This window comes from Toxotes jaculatrix, chromosome 12 (assembly GCF_017976425.1).
Source record: "Toxotes jaculatrix isolate fToxJac2 chromosome 12, fToxJac2.pri, whole genome shotgun sequence".
NCBI lineage: Eukaryota > Metazoa > Chordata > Actinopteri > Toxotidae > Toxotes > Toxotes jaculatrix.
In genome coordinates this window covers 21255688-21279369 of record NC_054405.1, presented here as the reverse complement: position 1 = coordinate 21279369, position 23682 = coordinate 21255688, and the positions used below count along the sequence as shown (strand labels likewise).

The following is a 23682-nucleotide window of genomic DNA, read 5'->3' as shown; positions in this document are numbered from 1 at the left end:
CTTTTCTGGATTCTCTCTGTGAACTGTTTCTTAAAGGAGTCCGGGGATAAAACATGGAACGCTTTTGGAGGGAATACAAGAATGAGGAAAATCAAGAAAGTGTAAAATCTGCACGTGGGAGAGAAAGCAGGTGGGCTGTGCGCTCATTTCTAACCTGTAAAACTCACTTCAGGATAACGGCAACCCACTGTGCCAAACCTGACTCGCTTTTACTTCATGCTCAGGGAGCAAAAGGTCACTCCGGACTTCATCCGGGAGAGACAGAAAGACGCAGACACAGTGACACAGATTCAGAGGCCAGCATTTTGGATGTGAACAATCTCCAGAATGCAGGGTCCATTTTTGTGACCTATTAGTCTATCCTTTGTTGGGCTCCTATTTTAATAGGTTTGTCAGGTAAGTTCATTTTGATGAGTTGTCTTATCCACAGGAGAGAAGCTTAGGAAGTGGCTATTTGGGTGGCTGTGGCCCCCTGCATATCGAAATCCTATAAGCTCTCTATAAATGAACCCCCTTGAGGAATTCACTTCCAGATGAGCTTGTGTGTGTGTGTGTTCCACTTTTTTTTTTAAATGCATGTGAGGTCTTGCAGAGGTCTTGCTCCCCATAACAGGTATCTGAATGAATTCTGTCGGTTTTCATATGAAGTTGCACCAGTGCCTCCAAATTCCGGTGTATCTGTAGTTTTTGGCCCGTAAAGTATTAGTGATTGATTTTCTTTTTTTTAAGTTCATTGTCGATTCTCTGGACTGGATGATTTCAAAACACACAGCATCCTGTGTCTGCAGATGAATGCCAGCGCAGTCAGTTTCCCTCTTTGCAATCACTTCAGCAGCAGCTAAAAGGCAGAGGTCAACAACTGGCTTTTACTTTACGTGTTATCATCTCAAAGATGTTGTGGCGGAAATTAGGATGAGGAACGGAAAGATGAGGAAAGCAAGGAAGAACAGGATAGATTATTTGCTTTTTTTTGCAGGAGGGGAGATGGTCTTGTCATTTTAAAGGGTTTCGAGGGGATGTTTGCTCACCCTCTTAATGGCTTAAAAGGACTGGAAGCATCTATCTTTCTCTCTACGCATTTCAGGGGGGAAAGCCCAAGAGGAATGGACCAATTCTAGCCTGTGACTGATTGCACAAGCTCCAACAGATATACACCAGCACACATGGAAAAATACCATTATTAAAGTAAATATCACAATGGAATTTCCATTACTCTGACATCAAGAGGGGATGTACTCCTTTTTAATAAAATCCCATGAAACCAGTTTACATTTTAATGCACTCATCAGAAGTAGAATGGGATTTTTTTTTGTTTTTATAGAACCTAGCAAAACATATTTCAGTACAGGGTCTATAGAAATACTTGTAGAAAAACTGTATTTCTCTCACCACTCAATAGAACAATGTTAGATGTGAGCAGACTGTGAGTGCATTAACTACACAGTTTGTGTACATGTATATGTGGATATAAACTGCACACATACAGTATAATTTCATTGCTGTTAAGACCAACATGTCTCTGGAGCTACATATACTCCAAAGGAATGACAGTGTGCGTGTGTTGTGAGAGTGTGTGAAAGAAATGCTGAAGCAAAAGAAAAAAATAGACAAAAGAAAAAAAGACATAAAACGATGACAAAAGTAGATGTCAGGAGAATGTGTATGCATGCACACATAAATCATTATCTAAATCATTTATGCTATCCGCTACTGAGCATGACTAGTGACAGCAATCTGTCTGCCAGGCCTCTGTCACATGGAGCATGGCACTGGGATTGACAGCCCAGTCTGAAACATGAGGACCAAATGGACTTGGGAATCTCTGGGGGGCTGGATAGGATCTTTCGGCACCCCCATGTCACGCACATCTGGCCTGTTGCACTGCTGTTATGGCTGGAGGTGCAGAGGGTTGAAAGAGGTGAGGGGAGGGTAAAAATGGGGTCTTCTTGGAACAAGAGATGAGGTCTCACACGTTACAGAGCCATGCAGCTGTTCTGTGGTTTCTTGTCTTTTCTTTTTTTTTCTGTGCAGCTTTTAAATAAAATTGTGAAGATTTAGTCATTCATAATGTGTGGTTCATTCTGTCTGTCTGAGGAAAAGCAGGATTCTTAGTCATTATTTATGTGTGTATATATCTGTGCAGTTGTAGAAAATACTGGAGAAAATACTCCAGTGATGCTCATATTGTGCTGTTGCCTGATAAAGAGACACATTCTTGGCATCTTGGGTACATGACTTAATGCAACTTTGGATATGACATTAAATGGCTACAGTGTAGGAAGGAGTATGTCATTTGACTGAGTCTACATGGGTAAATGTCTTTGGTTTGGTTGCCACTCCTTGTCCTTGCCAAATAATTGCTTATATTTTTAATTATACATCCCCCTCCTACTACTACTGGTGTTGAAGGCTTTGCTGTTTGGGTGCAACGAGGACTGATCAAAAAAATTCATACAGAACTTTCAGCCCTTATACCTCTAGTACCTACTAGTCCACATCTTTACCATTATTCATCTGCCCTATTTCTGTCTAAAACTTTTTTTTTTCCCCCACAAGCATCTCCCAGCAGTTCCAGCTGACCAGCGTAATGGAAAGCTCCACACCAAACCAGACTGGGCTCAGTGCACAACAGTCAGCCTAATGGGTCTCATAAGGCTGAATAATGAAAGTGTCACCAAGGAGCTCAGACAAAGACCACAGACAAAACACGGAGGGCCAGTGTCTGAGTGCGTGCATTTAAAAGGATCATAACAGAAAAGAGATGACTGATAACGTGTTCAGAATAACAGTATAATTCATAGAAATATTTACTGGTGTTTCCCTTTCAGTCACTAATGAGAGAAGCAAATGTGAGGCTGAATCTTGATAGTACTTCCATAACCAGGAACCAACAGTAAAACATATTTCTAAGACAAAGCACAGCAAGGAATATCTGTGAAAAAAGGTGTTTCTGCTTTCATTGTTAGTGGTCGACTGCATGCGATTGCCTCATAAACCCAGCGAATGCTTAATGTTTCTGTGGCGGCTTGTTTGATTACCATCCATTTCCCCTCTCCCACAGCCCCACCAGGTGGCTGCCCAATTCTCTTTTAACCAAACCCACTGTGGCCCCGCAGTGTTTAAAATCTCCTGAAGGCACTGAGGTTAGTTTAGGGGCGTCTGGGCTCACTGCAAAAATTATGGGTTCGTCAGAACTGTTTCAAAGAATGCTGGGACTTACAAAAAAAGATCAAAGAGGTGCCTTTAAGCTCCTCAATTTGAAAAAGGATTCCTCAGAATACACAATATGCTGGAGGTCCTCTAGGTTCCTAAACACTGAACTGAAATATTGGTTTGAATGGAACTCCCACATTCAAGTTTTTGAACGATCTGTCTCAACTGCCATTGCTGATCATATAATTTTTCTTAACTGTGCACATCTGTAAATTCAGTGCATTCACTCACAGAAATGTGGATTGTGTACAAACAGACACACAGGCAGGGTGATGCAGTGAAGTTGCTTTAATAAAGAAGACAGGTACAAGCAACAGGAAACAAAATCCAGGTAGCAGGCACAAGAGAAACCACACTGACACATAAACAGACAAGCCAACACTAAGAAAACAAAGGACTGGTTTAAATACTAGGGGGCAGATGCGGGAAATGAGGAACAGGTGTGTAAAGTGGGCAGGGACGCTCAGGTGACAGGAAGAAAGTCCAGGGACATCTGGTGGGCAGATGGGGAATGGCAGGTTGACGGAGCTGAGGGGGAGAGCGTGGCTTTGGAGAAGTGAGCATCAACTATTATATATATGCACGTCAGCAGTTATATCCACTTAATCTTCTTAGTTTCATTGATGATTCCAGCACGAGCTCACTAATCCCTTAGGTAAAACTACTGAAGACAAATCACCTTAACAGTGTCTCAAGATGTCTCCACAGGAAAAATAAAGTTCAGGAAAGGAATCCTTGGTCTAATTAACCACTGATTAACTACAGCTGGAGTAAATGTTTAGGAGATAGCTCTTGTTTGTTTTATTTCATATGCATTTCTTTCTCCTTTCATGATTAGGCCTATGGATCTCCCTGCTTCCTGGCTGGATTAGTGTGTTTGCTTTGATGTGGCTTTGTGCCCTGCTTAGTGTGTGTGGGCAGGCCGCTCACTCCTGTGTGTGTGTGGCAGGGTTGGGGTGAAGGGGTACATGCAAGCCCCCTTTTTATTCTGGCAGTGTTTAGATGTAGTGCGTGACCCGGAGTGCACCATAAACCAACGGATTCAGGAACAAATACAGCTGTAAAACACCAATCTTGGCAACTAAGGCAAACAGTTCTGATCACAGCTTGCTCATTTGGCCACATCTGTGTGTGTATGTGTGTGTGTGTGTGCACCCCATTATGCGAATGTACAATGTGTGGTTTTTAACAAGCTACGGTGTGTTCTGCCAAGTACAGGTAGCTGATTTCAAAAGCAAAATAAACTCAGGAAGCATTAATAACATCTCTGGCACATATGGGAACACCGAATGCTTCCAACATTGCAAACGCCTCCATATGAATTACTAAATCTTCAGTTAGAGGGACAAACTACAGCAAGATCATTTTCATCATGCATCAGTATTAATGTTTATCATACGTTTGATGTATCAGTCTTGATAAAAAAACGTTATAATTAGACCGTTTTGAGGTTTAAAAGTAAAACACAACTTTGGGTTGGGGCCTAAGAGTTCAGGATAATTTTGCTGTGGTAATGGTTTCTAAGTGTCGCATGAAATACTTAGCTACTAACTGCAATCAGTCAATACTATACCGTAAGAACTGAGCAATTAGGTGAAGTTAAACAAGTTAGAGTTGTTCAACAGAAGAAGTAATGTTTATTTTACATCATTAATATCTGAAGGCTCGTCAACAGTATTTATAACAAAGTGCTATCCAAACTTTAGAGAATGAAAGTTCAAAACCCTCAAAGCAGTTGTTTGACAAAAAAAAAAAAATCTCAAGGTTCACTTACATTTTACCAGGGCTTGCAACTGCTTCTTGGTCTTCATCGAGGAATGGATTTTGCTTAGGTTGACAAATGACAACTGAGGAAACTCCATCTGCTGAGGAAGGCCGTGTGATGTGGTTGAAAGCTATGGACAAAGCTTTAATGTGGTCCTTGAGTTCAGATTTGTTTTGGAAAATATTTGTCAATTATGGTTAAATCCCATTTTTTTTTTTTTTTTACTGTTAGTGTTGGAATAAAAAAGCTGTCACTTATTAAAGGAAACAGGAAAAGGATTTACCCTACTGGTCTCTGAAAACTCCTGTGCTGATATTATGGCTCAACAACACACACGCTTTACGAAAACAGCGGCACGACACCCTGCAAGGAAAAAGAAAAACCTTGAATGGCAATGACCTGTAATATTTACCTAGGGTGACTCCTGAATGGCTCACTCACAGCTACAGAGGGCCCCACACACCTCAGGGCAGAGGCCGATGTTTTTGTTGCTCCCGATGCAGAACAGATGAGAGTGACTTTTTGGAAATTTTTGGTCGCTGCTGAGGACTGGAACACCCCGTATTCAGTAGCTACGTGGTCAGTCAAAATATTTAAACTCTGATATGACTTTAAGATACATATGAGAAAAGCGTGCTTGTGTGTACGTGTGGGTGCTTCTTCAGGAATTTGTCTACATCAATCAAGTATCGGAGGAGTGTGCACATCTTAAGTGTTAAACAACCACTGTGAGGTCAGACACTCTTTGTTTGAAAAGAGGGTGGGGTGTCTCTCTACAGTGTAAACACTTTGTCACTCAGTCTATTAGCAAGGTTTCTGATTAGCTGATGAAAAAAGTAGAGCTGGTGTGGTCTCTTGGAGAATATACATCAGTGGTGTCTGCTCAGGGGCCTGTTGGTGACTGGCTTGTTCATCAAGTGTCCTGTTTACAAGAGTAGCCCATGTGTGAAGTCAGCAGATGATTTCAAGTGGCTCTGGAAGGCCTGTTAGTCATCCAGTAGATCATGAAGATCATAAAAGCTGCTGTAGTCATCATGATGTGGCCACATCTTTTTTTCCTCACACTGATGATTTCCAAGCTAATTTGAAAAGCTTCATCAGCTTTTGAACTGAGTTGTCTCTTGGATGATGAGATGAGTCTGCTGAGACTTAACATGATGTCTGCTCTTTGAAGACATGATTCCTTTTTGGCTGTGTTTTAAGTTTGGGATTTGGTGCCATCATGAGGGCATTTCAGGTATAGACCAGACCAAAATGCTTTGTATTTAGCATTTGTTGTGCTGGAAAGATGACTGTGTTGAAAAGATGTAAGGTCATAGAGTAAATGTGTGCTGCATTTCAAAAGTTTCTGATAAGTTAAAAATGTGAAATGTGTTAATTCTTCAGGGTTAGTGGAGAAAGTGTCTGCAAGGGTGATGGATGTATTTGCATGAGACTTTCCCAGATTTGTGTGAGTCTTTACATGAGTCAACAGGTGAGTCTGCACGCTACTGACTGACTAAGGAATAACATCCTCTGATTCCAGTAACTAGTTGCTCTATGGCCAAACTCAAGCTTCATGCGGCCGCTGACTAACTCAAAGATCAAAAACTTTCTCCGTCACTTTCTACAATCATGACACTGAAAAGGAAAATATGTACTTACCTCCTCCGTGCTTCACAGTGCTAACGCTGCATTTTCCATAGCAGCAATGAGTAGTCACAAACAACTGGATCTGTGTGTGTGGTTCTCTGTGAATATCGAATGTTCTTGCTGTCCCTGATCTTTAGCCTTAAGTGTTAGTTTGAATCATGTTTGGTACAAGTTGGCACATTTTTATTTTATTTATTTACATTTTAGTTTGTTCTACATGAATATGCAATAAAATTCCTAATCACATGGACATAAATCGAAAGCACATAGGACTGAGCGCAGAAGCTAACAAGCAGCTATGAATCATGGTGCTTGATTTGATGTTAAATGCGTGCAGCTCTTGGTCAAAGGAAGCAACTCATCTCCACAACACACGCTTTGATAACTTCATGAAAAATGCAGCTGTTTTCATAGTATGTCTCTTTTTTCCTCTTGTCATCCTTTTGGAGACGGTTGAATTTCAGCAGTTACAGAATAAAATGTGTTTCACTGTAATTGTGCATCCTCTGTTTTTTGAGATGTGTATATATATATATATATATATATATATATATATATATATATATATAATGAATGTTAATGTTAACATTAATTGTTGCTCACGTCTCAAATAATATATTGCCGTCTCCCTTCCAATGTGTAAAACAGATGGATGGAACTAATGTAACTGAAGCATAACTAGGAGAAGAGTTGATAAATCCAGTAAATCAAGTTCACTACACAATAGAAGTGAATCATTATCCTAATTAGAAGAAACTGATGGTAACTGGCCAATCTGGAGTGCGTGTGTGATGGCTGTAGGCTGTAATTTGGGTGGACAGCAGTGTACACACACATCTGCAGTAGCAGCAGCTGTAGCGTATTATGTTACATGTTATTATACTGTTTGCACGTCCACAAGCTGTAAAACATTTTTGTTGTATTTAAGCTATTTAGCATAGAAAAGAAGAAGAAACTGCGCAAAAAACACTACGCCATGTTCACTGACGCAGGTAGTGACTCAGACTGGCATCAAAAAACGCGCCGACAGCTGGAAAACTCATTCTGTGTTCATGCACACTTCCATTAGCAAAATGTTCCCATATGGAATTTCACACCCCTTCCTAAAAAGACCATGAGAGTTTCTTTTGGCTGCACAGATCTTTGGGTTTCCCATTTATTCATTAATAAAACGTTCACTCTCTTTCCACCTCCTTCCTCAGGCTCTGATTGACTTCAGAAGCAGTGGTTTGAAACCTCTGAGCCTGTCAGTGCTTGTAGGATATTGTCCAGAACTGTTAACATTGTTCATATAGTGGTTCATTCATAGCTTACATGCTTGAGCCAAAGTAGTATTATGCTCTAGGTGCACGTGTTATGTTCAAACTCAGTTCACTGTTACTTTCACATGAAGGCTGAATCCTACAGTGATGATGCCCAGCTACATGTGAGGGACTTGAGACACTTTGGCTTGAACTGTATCCTCCAAAGTGTTTTCATGGGCACACAGCAGCAGCTATTTTTCTCTGATTATTGGTTTTATTTCTCAACTTCTGTGAAACCTATTTTAATGGACTATTTGGCATAAGTTCCATGTTGTGACTGTGTCAGAGGTATGTGTATGTATGTTTTGGCTGTCCTTTTATTCAAACAGGAAAAAACTGTTTTTAATTCTTTCTGACATTCACAACAGTGAACACAATACTTATGGGACTCCTTGTTTCATCAAAGCTTCAGTGTAGTTAAGCATAAATAAAGTTAAATAATAACGTGTGCATTTCTCTTGCATACCCCCACTACACCAGCTGTCCCATGGTATCAAGCCATTGTTTGTTAATGACCAGCTGACTGTTAGGGTGTCACATGTTAGGATGAGGTGTTTACGTTTGTGCTCTTATACAATAGGTATTCTCTTTTTCACACTACTCATTCTCCTTTATCTATGAGGAGGAGATACAATAGCTCTTCTTATAGCTCTTCTGTTGCAACAGACACTTAGGCCTTCTGCAAACATACCAGAGAGCCAGAGCTACTGTGTAGCATAAGTGTATACAAAAGTCATTTCCAGCACACAATAAAACAGTTAAGTTTCTATTTAATTCTACAACATTAGTGAATAAAATTATCTGCACTTGAGTACATTTATCTCATGTTCCCTAGCATTTTTTAATCTCTTGCATACAAGGAATCTTAACATATTACCATGCTGTGCTATTCACATTGCTTTCATACCACAATTTTGAGGAAGAGTGCAGATCATTGTGCTCCAGTTTTATCATCAAAGTGAATTTAAATTTGCATCCAGAGGGGGGCAGAGTTTCTTGAACTAACGGAGTTTGCATTCGACCCTTGGATTCACAGGGGTTACAAGCACTTCTTGCATTTCTTGGGACACACTTAAAAGAGCATTTACAGCTCATACTCACCTGAGTTAATGTACAACCGCCAGCAGCTCTCTAATACTTGCACAGATCACCTGCAAGGTGCTCCCAAAGATGGGCCACAGCCAAATAAAGGAAAAAGTAAGAACTCTCACTCCGCTCCAATTTTCAGGTACAATTCTGGAGCGTGACAGGGAAATGTGCTCAAAGTCCGCTGACTACACAGATATACATAGTTTAAAATTAAGTGGATTCTACAATATGTTTGAAACAACTAGTATGATATTGCTAATATATTGCCTTGGAACATAAACCGAATGGGAATAGTGAAGGTTAGCACAGGTAGCACCGTGGCTGTAACTTTTGTGAGGAGTGATCCATCTTCATATAAATAGACGCTCTTTGCTTTGGAGCGCGTCTGCGAAATGAATCCCTCGGTGTCGTCAGTTCCGTAAAGCGTTCCTCCTGGTTTCACTGAAAAACGGAGGCTAGAGGATTATTTACGAGGCGTCCCAAGACAAACGCAGCGACAACGAGACTTCACTTTGCTATGCCATAAAAAAATATTCTGAAACAAGAGCGCTGCGTTGTTTCCCTCGGGCAGTTTTTTCCCTCCTTGGGCTGACAAAAGGCACACCAGTCTCCTCTAAGCCGCGCATGAACTGGGATGCACTGGCGTTAGCTTGTTATTAGCTTGCTCGTTAGCTTCCCGAACAGCTCCGGACCAAGCACACAGTAAGTCGAACCGCTTTTAAACGACCCTTTTGCTTTTTTTTTCTGGGTTTCATTGTAAATTTCATCTGCTGTTAGGCAGCCGGCTTGTGCACAGTGAACTCACTTGTTAACCATTTTTAACCAGCTTTCTCTGAACAGTTTTATGTATGAACTGGAAGCAGGCCTTTTCCTCCCCCTGGAAACAAAATCATATCCAGTTTGAAATAAAATGCTTCAGTGTTTTGCACATTTTAAAGCAAAAAGCATGCTCTTTTATTTGTTTTACGGCCGAAGCAAACCTTCACCGTGCCGGACAGATTGAACCCACCGGAGGCCAAACCAGCGTTACCTGCTGTAGGTAGAATAACCGTACACCTGTTATGGTGCACCTGTTATGGCTCCCAGCCGCATGGTTTCAGATGTGCAAACCCTTATCCTTGAACCCAGTCTTTGCGTCAGAAATTTAATATTAGTAATTTATTCTGATTTTTTTTAAGTCGTGCAGTTGATTTCAAGTTGTCGCGTACTACAAAAGCAAACGATGACTCACGTTATTCTAACACTAATCAGAATATTAAATAATAGCAAAGTACATGTCTCTGATGTAGAACTTTTTTTTTCCTTTTGCTGCTAAATGGCTGTTTCGAGTTATTACCAATTATAAACTGTCAACAATTCTGTCACGCTTATGCCATTTCACACTGGTTCAGCCTGGCCTAAGTGTCTTGACTGAAACATACTGTAGAGGAGTGAGGCACCTAAGGAGGGTAAATACTGAAGCTCAATCAGCGCCTGCTTCATTTGTAGAGGTTATGCAAAGCAGCAAATTTGGTTGCTCAGCTCAGTCTATGAAGGCCTGTTGTAGTCTCTTAGCTCAGAGTCTTGTGCTGTAAATGTAGAATGTGAGATCAGTAAGCTGACTTTTCTCTGGGTTTCCAGCATACTGCCCCGCATGTTGAGATTATTAAGAACAATTCATATGAAGAAGCAATTTTTTTTTAATCCCAAAGCTCTGACACAGATACAGTAAGCTGTCTTAGAGGGGTGTTTTTGTGTTGAGTATCACTGGGCAAGAGAACCACATCTATTCTGTGATAAAGTTTCTAAAGTCAACAGGGATGTGTCATTCCTCAGGGACTGGCCTGGGCATGGCAAAGTGTGCATTTATAAAGGTAAACCAACTTAGGTGAGGTCAGAGCAAATGTAAACAAGCCTTTCTCAAACCTCCCTTCAAGCAACATCTGTGATACTGGTGCCAGTAATTTAACTGACCTTAATGGTCAATAAAGCTATTTCCAGTTGGGTTAAAAGAATAATAGTGGTTATGTTTCATGAAGATCTGTTATCAGCATTTAACTATCAATTTAAAAACCAAATGTCCATAATTACATTGTGGTGTCTGCTGTGCATGTTGATAAATGAATTATAAATTAGGGAATCAATTTATGTGTATCATAATCAATGACTGGAAGTAAAGCACTACTCTGTCACTGATGCATTTGTTTCTGTTCACTTCCTGAAACCCCACCATTCAGTTTTATTTCTCACAAACAGCAGAGTGAACTAGTGCTAAGCTGTGCCGAATGTTCAGCTGAGCCCAAATCCTGTCTTAATGAGTGCTGTGATTTAAACTCACACCATCTCCATGGAAAAAAAAACTTCCTTAACCAGCTATTGAAGTTCTTTGATTTGTCTTCTAGCAGCCGCTTTCGTACATTTATGTTTATATTAAATTTTTAGAGTAGCAGCTGCTTGTTCTCCATCTGTAATTATTTGATAAAATTAGCATACATTACCTGCATATGCAGTTTCCAGTCCTTTATATAGAGCTACTGTACATGGTGTTTTTCCAGGTGTGACATTTACCTGTTAAGCCGCCAATTTGCCCTGCGGTGTGGAAATCACGATGAGCATCTCCCACATTTGTAGCTCTTCAAATTCGCCTTAAATTTGCACCGTCATCTGTGGCCTTTTCACACGTACAGTACGCACAGACCCCTCATTAGTTATTGTGGGAGTGAATTCATTAAGCTGTGAATTCATTATTCCTGTCCAAGCCAAAAATAGGAGTTATATTACTGCTTACCCTGCATTTTTTGCAAATGTTATTATGTATATGTAGTCGTACAGCTTGAATGTGGGATTATGTGTATTGGTCCAAATCTGTCTGACCTATTTGAATGACTAGACAATGCTGATGTAAACATTTTGCTGTTTCCCCTCTGGTTGGGGTTTTCAGGGAGTGGGTGCTGCTCATATTCAGTCTTTTAATTGAGTAGAGTGGCCACTTAAACAAGACAGCTCATTGTAGTGGCGGCTGCTGTGCATGGGGCTTTCGTAGGTGTGTTGTTTTTATGCCGAGCGGTAGCCTTGCTCTTTGAAAACCACCTCCTCGCTTGTTTGTGACAATTATATTCCCATCTGCCTAATGATTTGGCTGTTTTTACTACGCTCTTTGGTCTCTCCTCTTCAAAGCAGCATTAAAGCCTCACTGTTTTTCCATCTCTACCTTTTTAACTTTATTTACATACAGTAGTTTGTTCCATCCACACTTCATCTTTCCCTCTTCCTCTGCCCATTTCTCTCAGAAATAGTGCATTATGACAGACAGCATTATGAGCAAAGCTGCCACAATGGAGATTCCTATCAACAGTAACGGTGACACAGGGACACTACCAGAGGACGACAGCCTTGAACAGGTGGGTCACAGTTAATGCATCAGCGACAATATACTGAGTGTACCATTTTTAGACTACCCTGTGTAGTTCTTATTTACCTATTTAAAGCTTACACAAGGAAACAAATGTGTAATCTGTTTGTGTTTACCCACTCGCAATCCCAGGCCAACAACAGGCAAACTCACAACCAGACTGCAGCAAACAGAACAGAGTACAGAGAATACTGTTATTTACTCTCAGTCATTTATCTAACTATACACTTTACTATGTAAAAGACCCTAATATTTTTTTTCTGTGCTTTTAGTTTTTCCCCTAAGGAAATTCTAACAATTGCCTTAACTTGATGATGTTTTCAGTGATACAGATCTATCCCTGAAGGTTATGCTGTATGGTTTACATGAGAGCACATGAAGAAACTCAAACATGTAAACCGGCTGATGTCATTATGTGATTTTACTGTTGGTTTATCACAGTGTGATAAATGTGTGCCTTCAGTTATTTGAAGTTGACATAATGGTGACGGATATTGTTCTTAGCTATCACAAGATCAGCTAAGTGAGCTGGTTCTTTTCATATTATTCACATCGTAGTGGCACTCCGTGGTAAAATGTACAGTACACTTTAGTACTTGTTCGTCTTAGTAAGTACAGTTCTCAGTCCTGATCCCTGACTGTGTGAATGTGTAAAATTCACTTACTGTTATTCTCTCTTTTTGCCTTAACGTACCTGTATTCAGCCGATCAGAACAACGTTCTGAAGCTGTATTTCATTCTCTTGCTGTGAAATATTCTTTGCCTGGGTTTAACTGTTACTGCAGTATGCACTGCCTGTCATACGCTGCTGGAAGTCCTTGTGTTCCTTAGCCTGCTTAGCTACAACCGTGGAAAGAGATCCTACTGGGAAATCAGGTGTTGGAGTCCAGATGTCGCCCCGGGAACCAGTTGTTCCCATTAACAGCTTGTGATCGAGGTTGCACATACATCTCTGGTGTATTTGGTTAACCTGATGACTTGGTGCCAAACTGAAATGCTAAACTCTCAGCTGTAGTTGTTCCTCTCCAGGTGGGAACTGATTATTTACAGTAGGAATAAGCTCTTGTGGGCCTCATTTGATGGCAAAAGACGCTATGCTGCAGTGTGGGGTTTCGTGTCCAGCCTTTTCAGGGCTGTCTTAGAGTTTGTTTGAATGAACTAACAGCGGAACGGCAGAGTAAGTAAGGTGGAACAGGTTGCTTATTGTCCTACATCCCGGGTCACACCTTGTTAGACAAACAGACTAAAGATCCTGGTGGAAGCGCTGGCAGTTAATTGTATTATTTGCTCACCAAACGTTGCATGGCTCCACTCAGGTAGTAAAAGAAAAACCCTGCCTTTTCACCTAGCTTGCACTGTGAAGCGAGTATTCAACCATTTTGTGTGGCTACTTCAGTTTAATGTGTTCATGTATGTGTTTATCCTCACTGTTTAGTGCTGGATATTAACCAGTTGTCATAGCAACTCTGCAATTAATCTGAAACTGGCTGTGCTTTGTCCTTGGGTGAAAGCCCTCTGAAATCAGATTGATATCTGCTGTGCAGCACTTGGTCTAAAGCTGCAGCAGAGTGGATTGCTCATGCACGTATAGAGGAAGATTGGCAGGTTAAGGAAGAGCAGAAGTCTGGTTTCAGAGGCTGTAGCACTGCTCTTGTGTCAGAACATGGATGGCGACTGGCAGCCTGACAGTGACAGATAGGCAGCCAGCAGCATCCTGGCAAAAGCTTCAGATGCATCTCAGTGGATCAGTTGTGTCTGTTGAGAAATTCAGCAGCATTTTAAGACATTTATACTGTTTATACACAATTTCCCATAAGTGATTGCTCGTGCTATTGGTTTGAAGACATCCCAAGTCTATTGTTAGAATCTCAGTTATTTTCAAAAAACGGTGGTTTGCAGCATTTTAAAGCAGAGCCTTTGCTATCTATATCTATCATGATGTAGCATTCTGTGTTTGGTACAACACGTGTACAAAAACAGGCAAACAAACCTCACTGTTATATGACAGCCAGGCTATTTTAAGATGACTTAAAGGCGCTGTAGTTTCCTTTATCTCAGGGAACAGGCGCTGTGTCAACAAATTGTCCAGGGAGGGATCGGTGTCTGCGTCGCCATTCTCCCACAGATTCCACAACACAAGGCAGATCTCTAAAGAGAGAGCTATACAAACTGAATCAAGGAGAAAAATAGTCAAACAGGTTTTGTCCTTCTTAGCACGTTTTTCCGTTGTTGGTTCAGTGTCTGTGTGGTTAAAATATCCATGTTAGCATGAGGCTAGGTGTTGAAAACTGTCACTGTAGGCTGCAGAAGTTGGCACTGGTGCTATGATGAAGGCCAGTTGGCCGTTCCTGGTATGACCCAGTTTGAATTGGTAAAAGAGAGAGTTCCCTGTCCTGGTAATCAAAGTGTACTATCTGGAGTTTGAGCACTCAAAATTTGGTTGGTTTGTGTGGATGTTTATATGTGTACACAGCTTTTACTTGATTTTTTTTTTCCTCTTTTAATGCCTGTGAATGTCTTGTAAATGAACACATTAATTTTTTACAGTGTTGAATTTAAATCAGTATTTTCTGTGTCCAGACAGTGATGGAATAATATCATGGCAAAGCTTTGGTAGCTCATTATACATGCAAAGTGGTGTGCTGTAACACGCCAAGCAAAACATGTTCGCTCAGTGGACTAGATGATCCACTTTTCCTGAATGACGAATCCTGACCTGACCTGCTGTGATATCAGTCATCACTGCTCTCCATCTCACATCCCTGCTGTCTGTGGACATTACAATAATTTTTCTGGGATTTCTTTTACATCGTTCTATCTTGTTTCATGATTTTAGTCATGGATTTTTCTTTTTGTCTCCTTTCCTTTTTTTTTTTGTTTCTCTTTTTTTGTTGTTGTTGTTCTTGTTGTGTTTGTTGACCCCCTCACCCTTGTCCCCTTACCCCTTCCCTTCCCTTCCCTTCCCTTCCTCCTCCATCTCTGTGTAGGCTGCAAAGCTGCAATGGAGCTTAGATGAGAAGGTAGGGAGCTCCAGAGGCATCAGGGTGAGCAGGCCATTTGTGCATTTGTGTGTGTGTGTGTGTGTGTGTGTTCATGTTGGTGTGTAGCACTGCTCAGTGGTTTGGCTTTACGCAGCGTTAAATTGCCTTGCATCACCACGTTGGTTTATTTCACAAAGTGTCAGATATTTCATTTTTATGGCAAACCACTGTGCAGCTTGAATTGTGCTCCCTGCTAACCTGGCTCCTACTAACTCTTAACTGGAAGGAGTCTCTCAAACTAGACATGTTTTTTTTGAGAGATATCCCTCAAAAGGACTAGTGTTAACAAAATAGTTGACATCTAACACTTAGAACTCATAAAAATCCTTTTCCATTTGATAATTAGATTCAAAACCATCCAGCCTATGTCGTCTTGAGTGAGCTAATATAGCCTAGATTCTGTGCGTGTGTTCACTTGGGTGATGTGTGAGTGTGATCCCTTAATTTTTCTAGCGGGTGCTGGTTGATCACAAACAAACAAAACATGGTGGCATACTAATAATCATCATGTCATATTAATGCTGTAATGTTGGTGCATTTGGTTGATGCTTCACTTGGTCTGTATTGATGTGTCAGTCGATGTTTCAGTTGTAACAAAAAAAAAAATGTAGTTGTGTTACGGCAAGAAAGTCAACTGAGAGTCCACCGTGACAGCAGATACGGCCCTGAGGAGGAGCTTTGGTACATCTGTAGAAAGAGGATAACTTTCATCATTCTCGTTTCCCTCTTTGAATTATATTTGACTTCTAAGGCACAAATCACAGCAGCTGCACTTTAACTTTTGTTTGGTTGCATCAAACATACTCTTTGTGTTTGTTTACCAAAAGGAAATGGCTGCCTTCCTTCTGGAACATTCCTCTGTATGTTCCTTGTCACAGTCTCACTGTAGAGTCTAAGGTTTCAGGAAGTTTCCCATATATTAAGCTCTCATTTCCTTTTCAGGTTGGTCTTTGCCCATAGCTGAGTTGCTGTATATTGTCTGTAGCAAATGAAATAAGAGGCTTGCTCACAGCACAGGCTTGAGGGAAAAATGTAAACCTGTTTGTTGTAGAAACCAAGGCTCACATACGCTTTGCCAAAGAGAGAAATCTGTTCAGGCCAGATATTCCTTTTCCATGACTCCCTCACAAATGTTTTTTTTTTTCTTTACTAGCTTATACACGAGCAGGAAGGCAGACAGAAGAAAACAGTGAGTTTAATTAAAGAAAACAACACAAGATGGATCATGTGGCTCATAACAAAGTTCCCCTTATGATCCAGAGGTCCACTGAAGCCTGTGATGGGTGGGAGGAGAAAATAGTTTGCTTGAGCATTTCCTGCTGCATAGATCATTGGGGTTAGACTCTTAAGTCTGTCACAGCTGTGGTATATAAATCCCCCCTGCTTGCTCTCAGCAGCATCATGGCAGTTGATTCAACTCAAATCCCTTGTTAGGTTAATTATTGACTGTGCACTTTAGTGGTGTGTTTTCTGTCTTTCACACACTTTATAGTTTTCCATATTGGCTTCCCAGATATGTAGCTGAAGTTAGCCAGTGCCGGAAAAATTGTGTGTACTGACCAACCCTCCTAACATAGTAGTGTTTTGTCCCCCTCTAGTGAAGAAGTCTTTAACTTACATTGTCTACACTGTCTGAATGTAACACTCAAGTCATAATCGCCTGTTTACACATCCCCACCCCAACCCACCCCAAAACCCTTCCCTTTGTTCTTCTTCTTTTTTTTTTATTTCGCCGTTTAAACTTTGCAGGACCTACAGCAGGTGATGGTATCGGGTCCCAATCTAAATGAGACTAGCATTGTATCAGGGGGGTATGGAGGAACAGCAGAGGGTATCATCCCCACCAGCTCAATCAAAGGTACAGTCCTACTTCTCTCTTTCTCTCTCTCTGACTGTCACTGTCCCATTTTTGACTCCTTCTGTTGACTCTCTGCTCCATCTGTGACCTGGGAGTCCTTCTGTGAGTTTATTCAGAGGACCATGCAGTGTTTGATCTCTCAGACCTCCTGTCAGTCCTCCCATGAGCACGTGCTGCAGTTAATTTGTGGTAATCGGTGGTGTGTTTCTTAGTGGGCCGTATTACTCGGATTTCATGGCTCTGTGTGCAGATATGGGGTAAAGCAGGGTGGTAGAGTTAATGATGCGTGTCAGAAGAAAGATGAATTTTTAAAAGTGCAAGTATAACTACTTGGGAACCCGCAGTAATCTCCAAAATTAATGGAAATACTATGCTAATGTTTTTTAAAACCTTCTAAATGTGTTATTCAGTCATCTGTTGGTGCATAAGGATGTGTTTAGACTTACAAAACTTACAAAAATGACTTCATACTGAATGATAAATGGATCCAATACATTGCATCATACTGTAGGTCTGCTGAGGGGTTGATGTAAGTTTCTAGTTCAAGGCCCAGATAATAATGTTTCTGCATCCTTTTCCCACACTCTCTCTCTCTCTCTCAGGCCCTGCTGTGCGCTACAATGCAGAGTTTAACAAAAGGATCCCAGTTACAGGATTAGGTGGCTCCTTAGACCTAATTATTATTATTATTAATAATGGAGAACTTGTTTCCAAAATCTGATAGAATCATTTTTAGTGATGCTGGGTTTTTATAGAATCTAGAATATCCAGCCTATCAATACTATTGTATAAGATTTGGTAAGCAAGATGTTCCTCTACAGTACAAAATGTGAGGTATTTTTCTCACATGATGGATATCTCATTTTGGAAAGATGTTCTTTACACAGAGTGTGTTTTCATTTAGCTGGGAGAAGGGCAGTGTCCTTACTTCTGCCTGCTGCTCTTTTTCTTGGACATACTGTGGGGCTTTTTCTGTTACAGCATCTCACTAACATTTTATTCCTCTGTTTCCTAGTTGTTGTTTTTTTGCGGGTATGAGCTCATCCTTTAATGAGTCTACACTTCCCTGTAGCAAACCAGAACCCATCCTCATGTGTATTTGTATCCAGACCTTGAATATTAATGGCAAAAGGAAGGTATTATTGCAAGAACTTAAGTAAACTTTTAGTTTTATAAGCTCATATTTCTCTCATGATAATCATTTTTATTATTATTTAATAACAGGCCGATCCAGTTAATTTAGTATCACACTGTTTAGTACTGCTGCAATTCAAACTGCCCCCATCTTCACCATAACTCATTTGTCTGCATTGTTCACTGATTGTCATGCACTAAATGTTGTCTTTTCATCTCTGTACTTGTCTATCTTTGTCCTCCACCTCCCTTTCACAATTCCCTCCTACACGTTCCTCATCCTCCTCTTCTCCCTTTTGTTATTTTACTTTTCTGTCTCTTCTGCATCTCCCTGCTCCTCCCCACAAACCACCTCCTACGTTTTCATTCCTTTTTTGGCACGCTTGTTCATCCTCGATAATTATTTCATGTTTAAACCTTAAATATCCAAATATCATTTTAAATCCTGATCCTGATATTCCCATTATTTAAAAAAAAAAAAAAAACCCACACCCCACCCTAATCCATACTCACCCCGAACCATTCCTTCATCCATACCCTCCCTTACAACCACCCATCCACTGTCACAGACCTGCGTATGAAGTCCAGGCGAAGTAGCTTTCCCCCAGGCAGTACTGTCACCTGCCATGTAGCAAGCCACTCACATGAATACCAAGGTACTGGAGAGGGTTAAGTTCAACGCTTGAACATTCAGTAGGTTCTACATAGATTAACTAGATTGCCATTTTCATGGTGACCCAAAGTAGCTGTGCAGTCTATAGTATTTTCACCTTTTATCAGAGCTTAATAAAAATAATTTGGTGTCTGCAATATTAAGGAAGTTTTCCCCAGTATTTCCAACATTTCCTGCCAGTTTAAAATTCTTCATATTCCTGCTACTCACCCATTAACTCTGTTTCACTCCTGCGCATGTGGTTCAAGGGTTAGTGGTGAGGGACTTGGGTTGCAAGATAGTACACAAATTTAAGGAACCACCCTCAGTTTGTCTTTACTGAATGCAGCATCGTTTTGATTCACTTTAAGTAGTCGAGATTCTCTGTTTTCTCTCTTCTTTGCTGGGGTTAATCTTGATGTTTACCTGAATGTGTTTGTTTGCTTGTCTTTGTTGTTTATCATGTCTGCATTTGGGTTTGATCTCTCAGGTTCCAACATGCACCACAGCAGCAGCAGCTCGTCAGTGACGGCAGAAGAAATAACTCGGGGTGTGGCTGTGGAAAAACTAGAAACAGTGAAGAAGTGGGGTCTCAACACTTACAAGGTATCGGTAATGTTTTGTGATAAAGAGCTACCTGCTGATTTTTATTTTTGTGTGTTCTGGATCAAATAGTTTTCTTTGCTGTGTCTCTGACCCAGATCTCCTTCTCCCCATGTCTTTCTCAAGTACGATAAAGTCATAGAAAGGAATTTCTTTTTGTTACTTATGTCCCTGTGTGTCTTCCTCATCGTGTCAGTGTACGAAGCAAATGATCTCAGAGCGTTTTGGTCGGGGTTCCCGGACTGTGGACCTGGAGCTGGAGGCCCAGATCGAAGTGCTGAGAGACACTAAAAGGAAATATGAGAATGTGCTGCGACTGGCCAGAGCACTGACCAACCACTTCTACAACATGGTGCAGACCCAGCATGCACTGGGTGACACCTTTGCTGACCTCAGTCAGAAATCTCCTGAGCTACGGGTAAGGCCTCAGAATTTATTTATGTCGTTTTTTTATGTCACCTCTCTTAACACTTACTAGCTTAAAAGTTGAATAACAGTAGGTGAGCAGCCTGTACTGGTGAGCTACATTAATGCCAGTATTCATTATCTTAGGTTTATTTAGACAGCAATAAAAAGCTTTAATACCGTTTGTGATCTGTTGTGTGTGTTCATGCCTTGTTTTTCTGCTCAGGATGAGTTTGGCTACAATGCAGAGACTCAGAAGTTGCTGTGTAAGAATGGGGAGACTCTTCTTGGTGCCATTAACTTCTTTGTGTCCAGCATCAACACACTAGTCAACAAGACCATGGAGGACACTTTGATGACGATCAAGATGTATGAAAATGCCAGGTAAGGACAAGCAGTACATTCATTATTCTTTTCCTCCAAGAGGCTTGAATCGCAAAGACAAAACATGAGCACCGAAACATTGATACTGTCCTGTATCACTGTCAATGTTGTGTTCACACTGTGTTTCAGGCCAAAAAAATCAGTTATTGCAAGTTTAAAAATGATTTTACTTCAATCAGGATTAATGAGAATAAATAATATGAACATAAAACCTCTTATATTTATTAATATAAGGACCAAACAGATAGGGTTTAAGGTTCCTTTATTATGACACTGAAAATCATTCAGCCTGGATCTTTTTCTGCCTTTCTTATTAGACTGGAGTTTGATGCCTACCGGTCAGACCTGGAGGAACTGAGTATGGGTCCGAGAGATGCTGTAGCCATGGCCCGTATAGATGCTGCTCAGCAGCAGTACCAAGTACATAAGGAGAAGTATGAGCGCCTCCGTTCAGACGTCACCATTAAACTCAAGTTTCTGGAGGAGAATAAGGTTAGTTTGTGGGAGGGGCCTGCAGCATCATCATCAATCTTCCAAGTGGGAAAAAAGTCTACATCCAGGTTGACTCAGAATGTTTTGTTTGTAATAAAATACACACAAACTCCTAAATTCCCTTGTCTGTGTCTCTCAGGTGAAGGTGATGCATAAGCAGCTCCTGCTGTTTCATAATGCCATCTCAGCGTACTTTGCTGGCAACCAGCAACAGCTGGAGCAAACGCTGAAGCAGTTCAACATAAAGCTGAGGCCTCCCGGGGCCGACAAGCCCTCCTGGTTAGAGGAGCAATGAGAGGGCCTGCTGGACCTCCTACAGCCTCCTTCTTTAACCACCTCCACCTGTTACCTGTTGAAACCCCTAACTTACAGAGGACCACTACAGAGGGAAGAGCATACAGATAATTGGGTGGATGAAGAAATGAGATGAGCGTGTGGCTGGATGATTGCACAGATGGAGGAGGATTCGACAGATGAATTGCAGGGTATTATTCATGAATGGGCTGAATGCAGCAGGAAACTACATGGCTAGTTTCATGAACAGTCAGGGGGCTATTAGTGCCTCTTTCCCCAACTTCCTTTTTTTTCCACTCTGACCTTCTCCTCGTGCTTTGTTCCCAGAGAAACTCTCCATCTCTCCCTTCCCTCTCTGCCATTTAACTCAGCCCTCCCCTCTATCTCAACACTATTTTGCTGTGTGCGCTTGTGCTCGTCATTTTTATGGCCATTATTGTACTCCTCAAGTGCTCCCAGTGTTCTGAGTTAAACTTCAGCCCCACACCATCTTAGAAACGGAGACAGACGAGTAAAGGAAAAATGGTTAAAACACATTCAGATGTAACCAAACTATACATCAGTCCAAACCTTATCACTCTCCCAGTGTGCCTCCTTATAAATGAGCTAATGTGCTGAGTTCAGAAAAATAATTCAAACTACACATGGACGATGATTTGTGTGGTACACTGGAAAAAAAAAAAACGTGCAGACGTTTCAAATCAATGTGCATTTCAAATTAAGTACTGTTTCACTTTTGAAATAAATATTATATGATTGTTTGTAGCTTATAAAAAAAGACAATGGTGTGTTTAGTGTTGGGTTAATTTGACTATCATATTTTTTTTTTCTAATTATTTCAGTTCTAGTCAGCTGTATGTCTTGTGCTTCAGAGTGAAGGACAGTGTACTGTTTGGACAGTGTGTGCGGGTGTTTAGGCTGCACGTACTGCAGGGTTTAGCCTGTAGTTGTCAGGAATACTGTAGGTTTCAACTGTAACCGGAAAATTTTTCCACTTCAACTCATATATGCAACAGTTATTTAAAGAACACTGCCACAGCTTCCCAAAGTTATACTGGTTTGGGTCTTTACTAACTGTATTTTATTTACCCAAAGAGAACTGAAAGAGTTGTGTGTTGGATGACGGGCCTCACTACGTTTTCATGGGTTATTTAAACAACATCGATCGATTCAGTCTCACTGTGGACTGAGGAGACTTTGAGGGACAGTTGACCTTTGTAAGATGGGTCTGACAGTCTGTTAAGATCCAACAAACGTAAATGGATTCACTCCATTACTTAACTGTCTAACAGTCTTGTTGCATCCTGTTTTCACACTGATACATGATACATGGAAACGTGTTTCCAGGTCATACCATATCATCTATGGTCATATCATTCAGCCCTCTTATTATATAGCAGCATATATTTGTCTATGGTTACCTTTCTTCACACTGAAGATTACTGTAGCTGTCTAATATTACTAATTCTAACATTACAACATAAAATCTTCTAATTTAGTAGTTGTTGATTGGAATAGCACTAATGATTCATCTTTTGATTTATCTCCCGTAACTGAAACATTGTCTTAGTATAACAGTAGTAAACAATCATGAATTGTTGACAATTAAGGGAGAGGGTGTTGCCACGAAATATTGGCATGGTACTACAAATGTAATGTTGAATTTTTATGCCTCACTGTATTTATTATGTTCATCGTATGTGTTAATCTGTTGGAATCAACATATTGTACACTGGAGCTTCTGGTTGGGGCAAATTGCTCAATTTATGAGTACGAAGTTTAAGGCATAGTGTAGACACTAACATGAAAAACACGCCTCGGGCTAACCAAATCTGTCACTCATGTATTCCAAAAAGAAAAAAAATTCTAAAGTAATTAATAGAAAGTTATTTAATTTCTTAGTGCCATGCCTCTGTGAAGTCAAATAAAGAAAATCCAGTATAATGAATGTTTTTACCATGCTGCATTTAACTCTAGAAACAGAAGGGAGAGCTCTATGAAATCTCCATCAGTTAATATGTTAGTCCTCCACAGTTTCTTGTCTCCTCTGTATTTGCATGGCAAACAGCAATCCAAAGTATAGGTGCAGATATGTGTGAATGCACTGATGCTCTACTCTTGGCCTTTTGCGTGCCAGCTTGCATGGAGTGGCATAACGCCATGCTTCCGGGTTTACTTTTTAAGCCACACTCGTAAGGACAGTTATGTAAGGGAGTGGATTTGATTTTTGATGAAAAGCAAGTGTCACAAATGGATTCTAAGATTTTTTTTTTTTTTTTTTTTTTTTTTTTGGTGGCTTGTGTTTTCTGAATTCTTATGCGTCTGTTTGTCAGCTGAGTGTATTTTATCCTGACTGAAAAAAAAAAAAAAAAATCACTCAGTAAGACCTTGGCCTCACTTGCGGCTACAATTGCAGTTCCAGCTC

At 40.6% G+C, this 23682-nt stretch overlaps 1 protein-coding gene across 7 annotated transcripts; it reads left to right on the top strand.

Moving 5' to 3' along the window:
* The first annotated feature begins 9409 nt into the window (after positions 1–9409).
* On the top strand, positions 9410–23655 carry arfip2b (ADP-ribosylation factor interacting protein 2b). Of its 7 annotated transcripts, none has more exons than XM_041051211.1 (10): positions 9410–9705; positions 12273–12383; positions 15382–15414; positions 17185–17293; positions 17896–17952; positions 19570–19685; positions 19879–20100; positions 20314–20471; positions 20789–20963; positions 21103–23655. In XM_041051211.1, the coding sequence occupies exons 2-10, from the start codon at positions 12285–12287 to the stop codon at positions 21256–21258; spliced, it is 1125 nt and encodes a 374-aa protein (XP_040907145.1). In that variant the 5' UTR covers positions 9410–9705; positions 12273–12284; the 3' UTR covers positions 21259–23655. The 7 variants fall into 7 exon arrangements, with proteins under 7 accessions (XP_040907145.1, XP_040907150.1, XP_040907143.1 ...); XM_041051216.1 differs by lacking the exon at positions 17896–17952 and adding an exon at positions 18997–19083 and having other exon boundaries at positions 15382–15438; XM_041051209.1 differs by having other exon boundaries at positions 15382–15438.
* The last annotated feature ends 27 nt before the right edge of the window (positions 23656–23682 follow it).

What these genes read in the sequence shown, in the direction of transcription:
- arfip2b (XM_041051216.1), top strand. Translation starts at nt 12,285, where the DNA reads ATGACAGACAGCATTATGAGCAAAGCTGCCACAATGGAGATTCCTATC. An exon ending in AGGACGACAGCCTTGAACAG is followed by an intron (nt 12,384 to 15,381) that starts GTGGGTCACAGT and finishes ATCTCTGTGTAG; the next exon opens with GCTGCAAAGCTGCAATGGAG. An exon ending in AGTTTCTGGAGGAGAATAAG is followed by an intron (nt 20,964 to 21,102) that starts GTTAGTTTGTGG and finishes TGTGTCTCTCAG; the next exon opens with GTGAAGGTGATGCATAAGCA.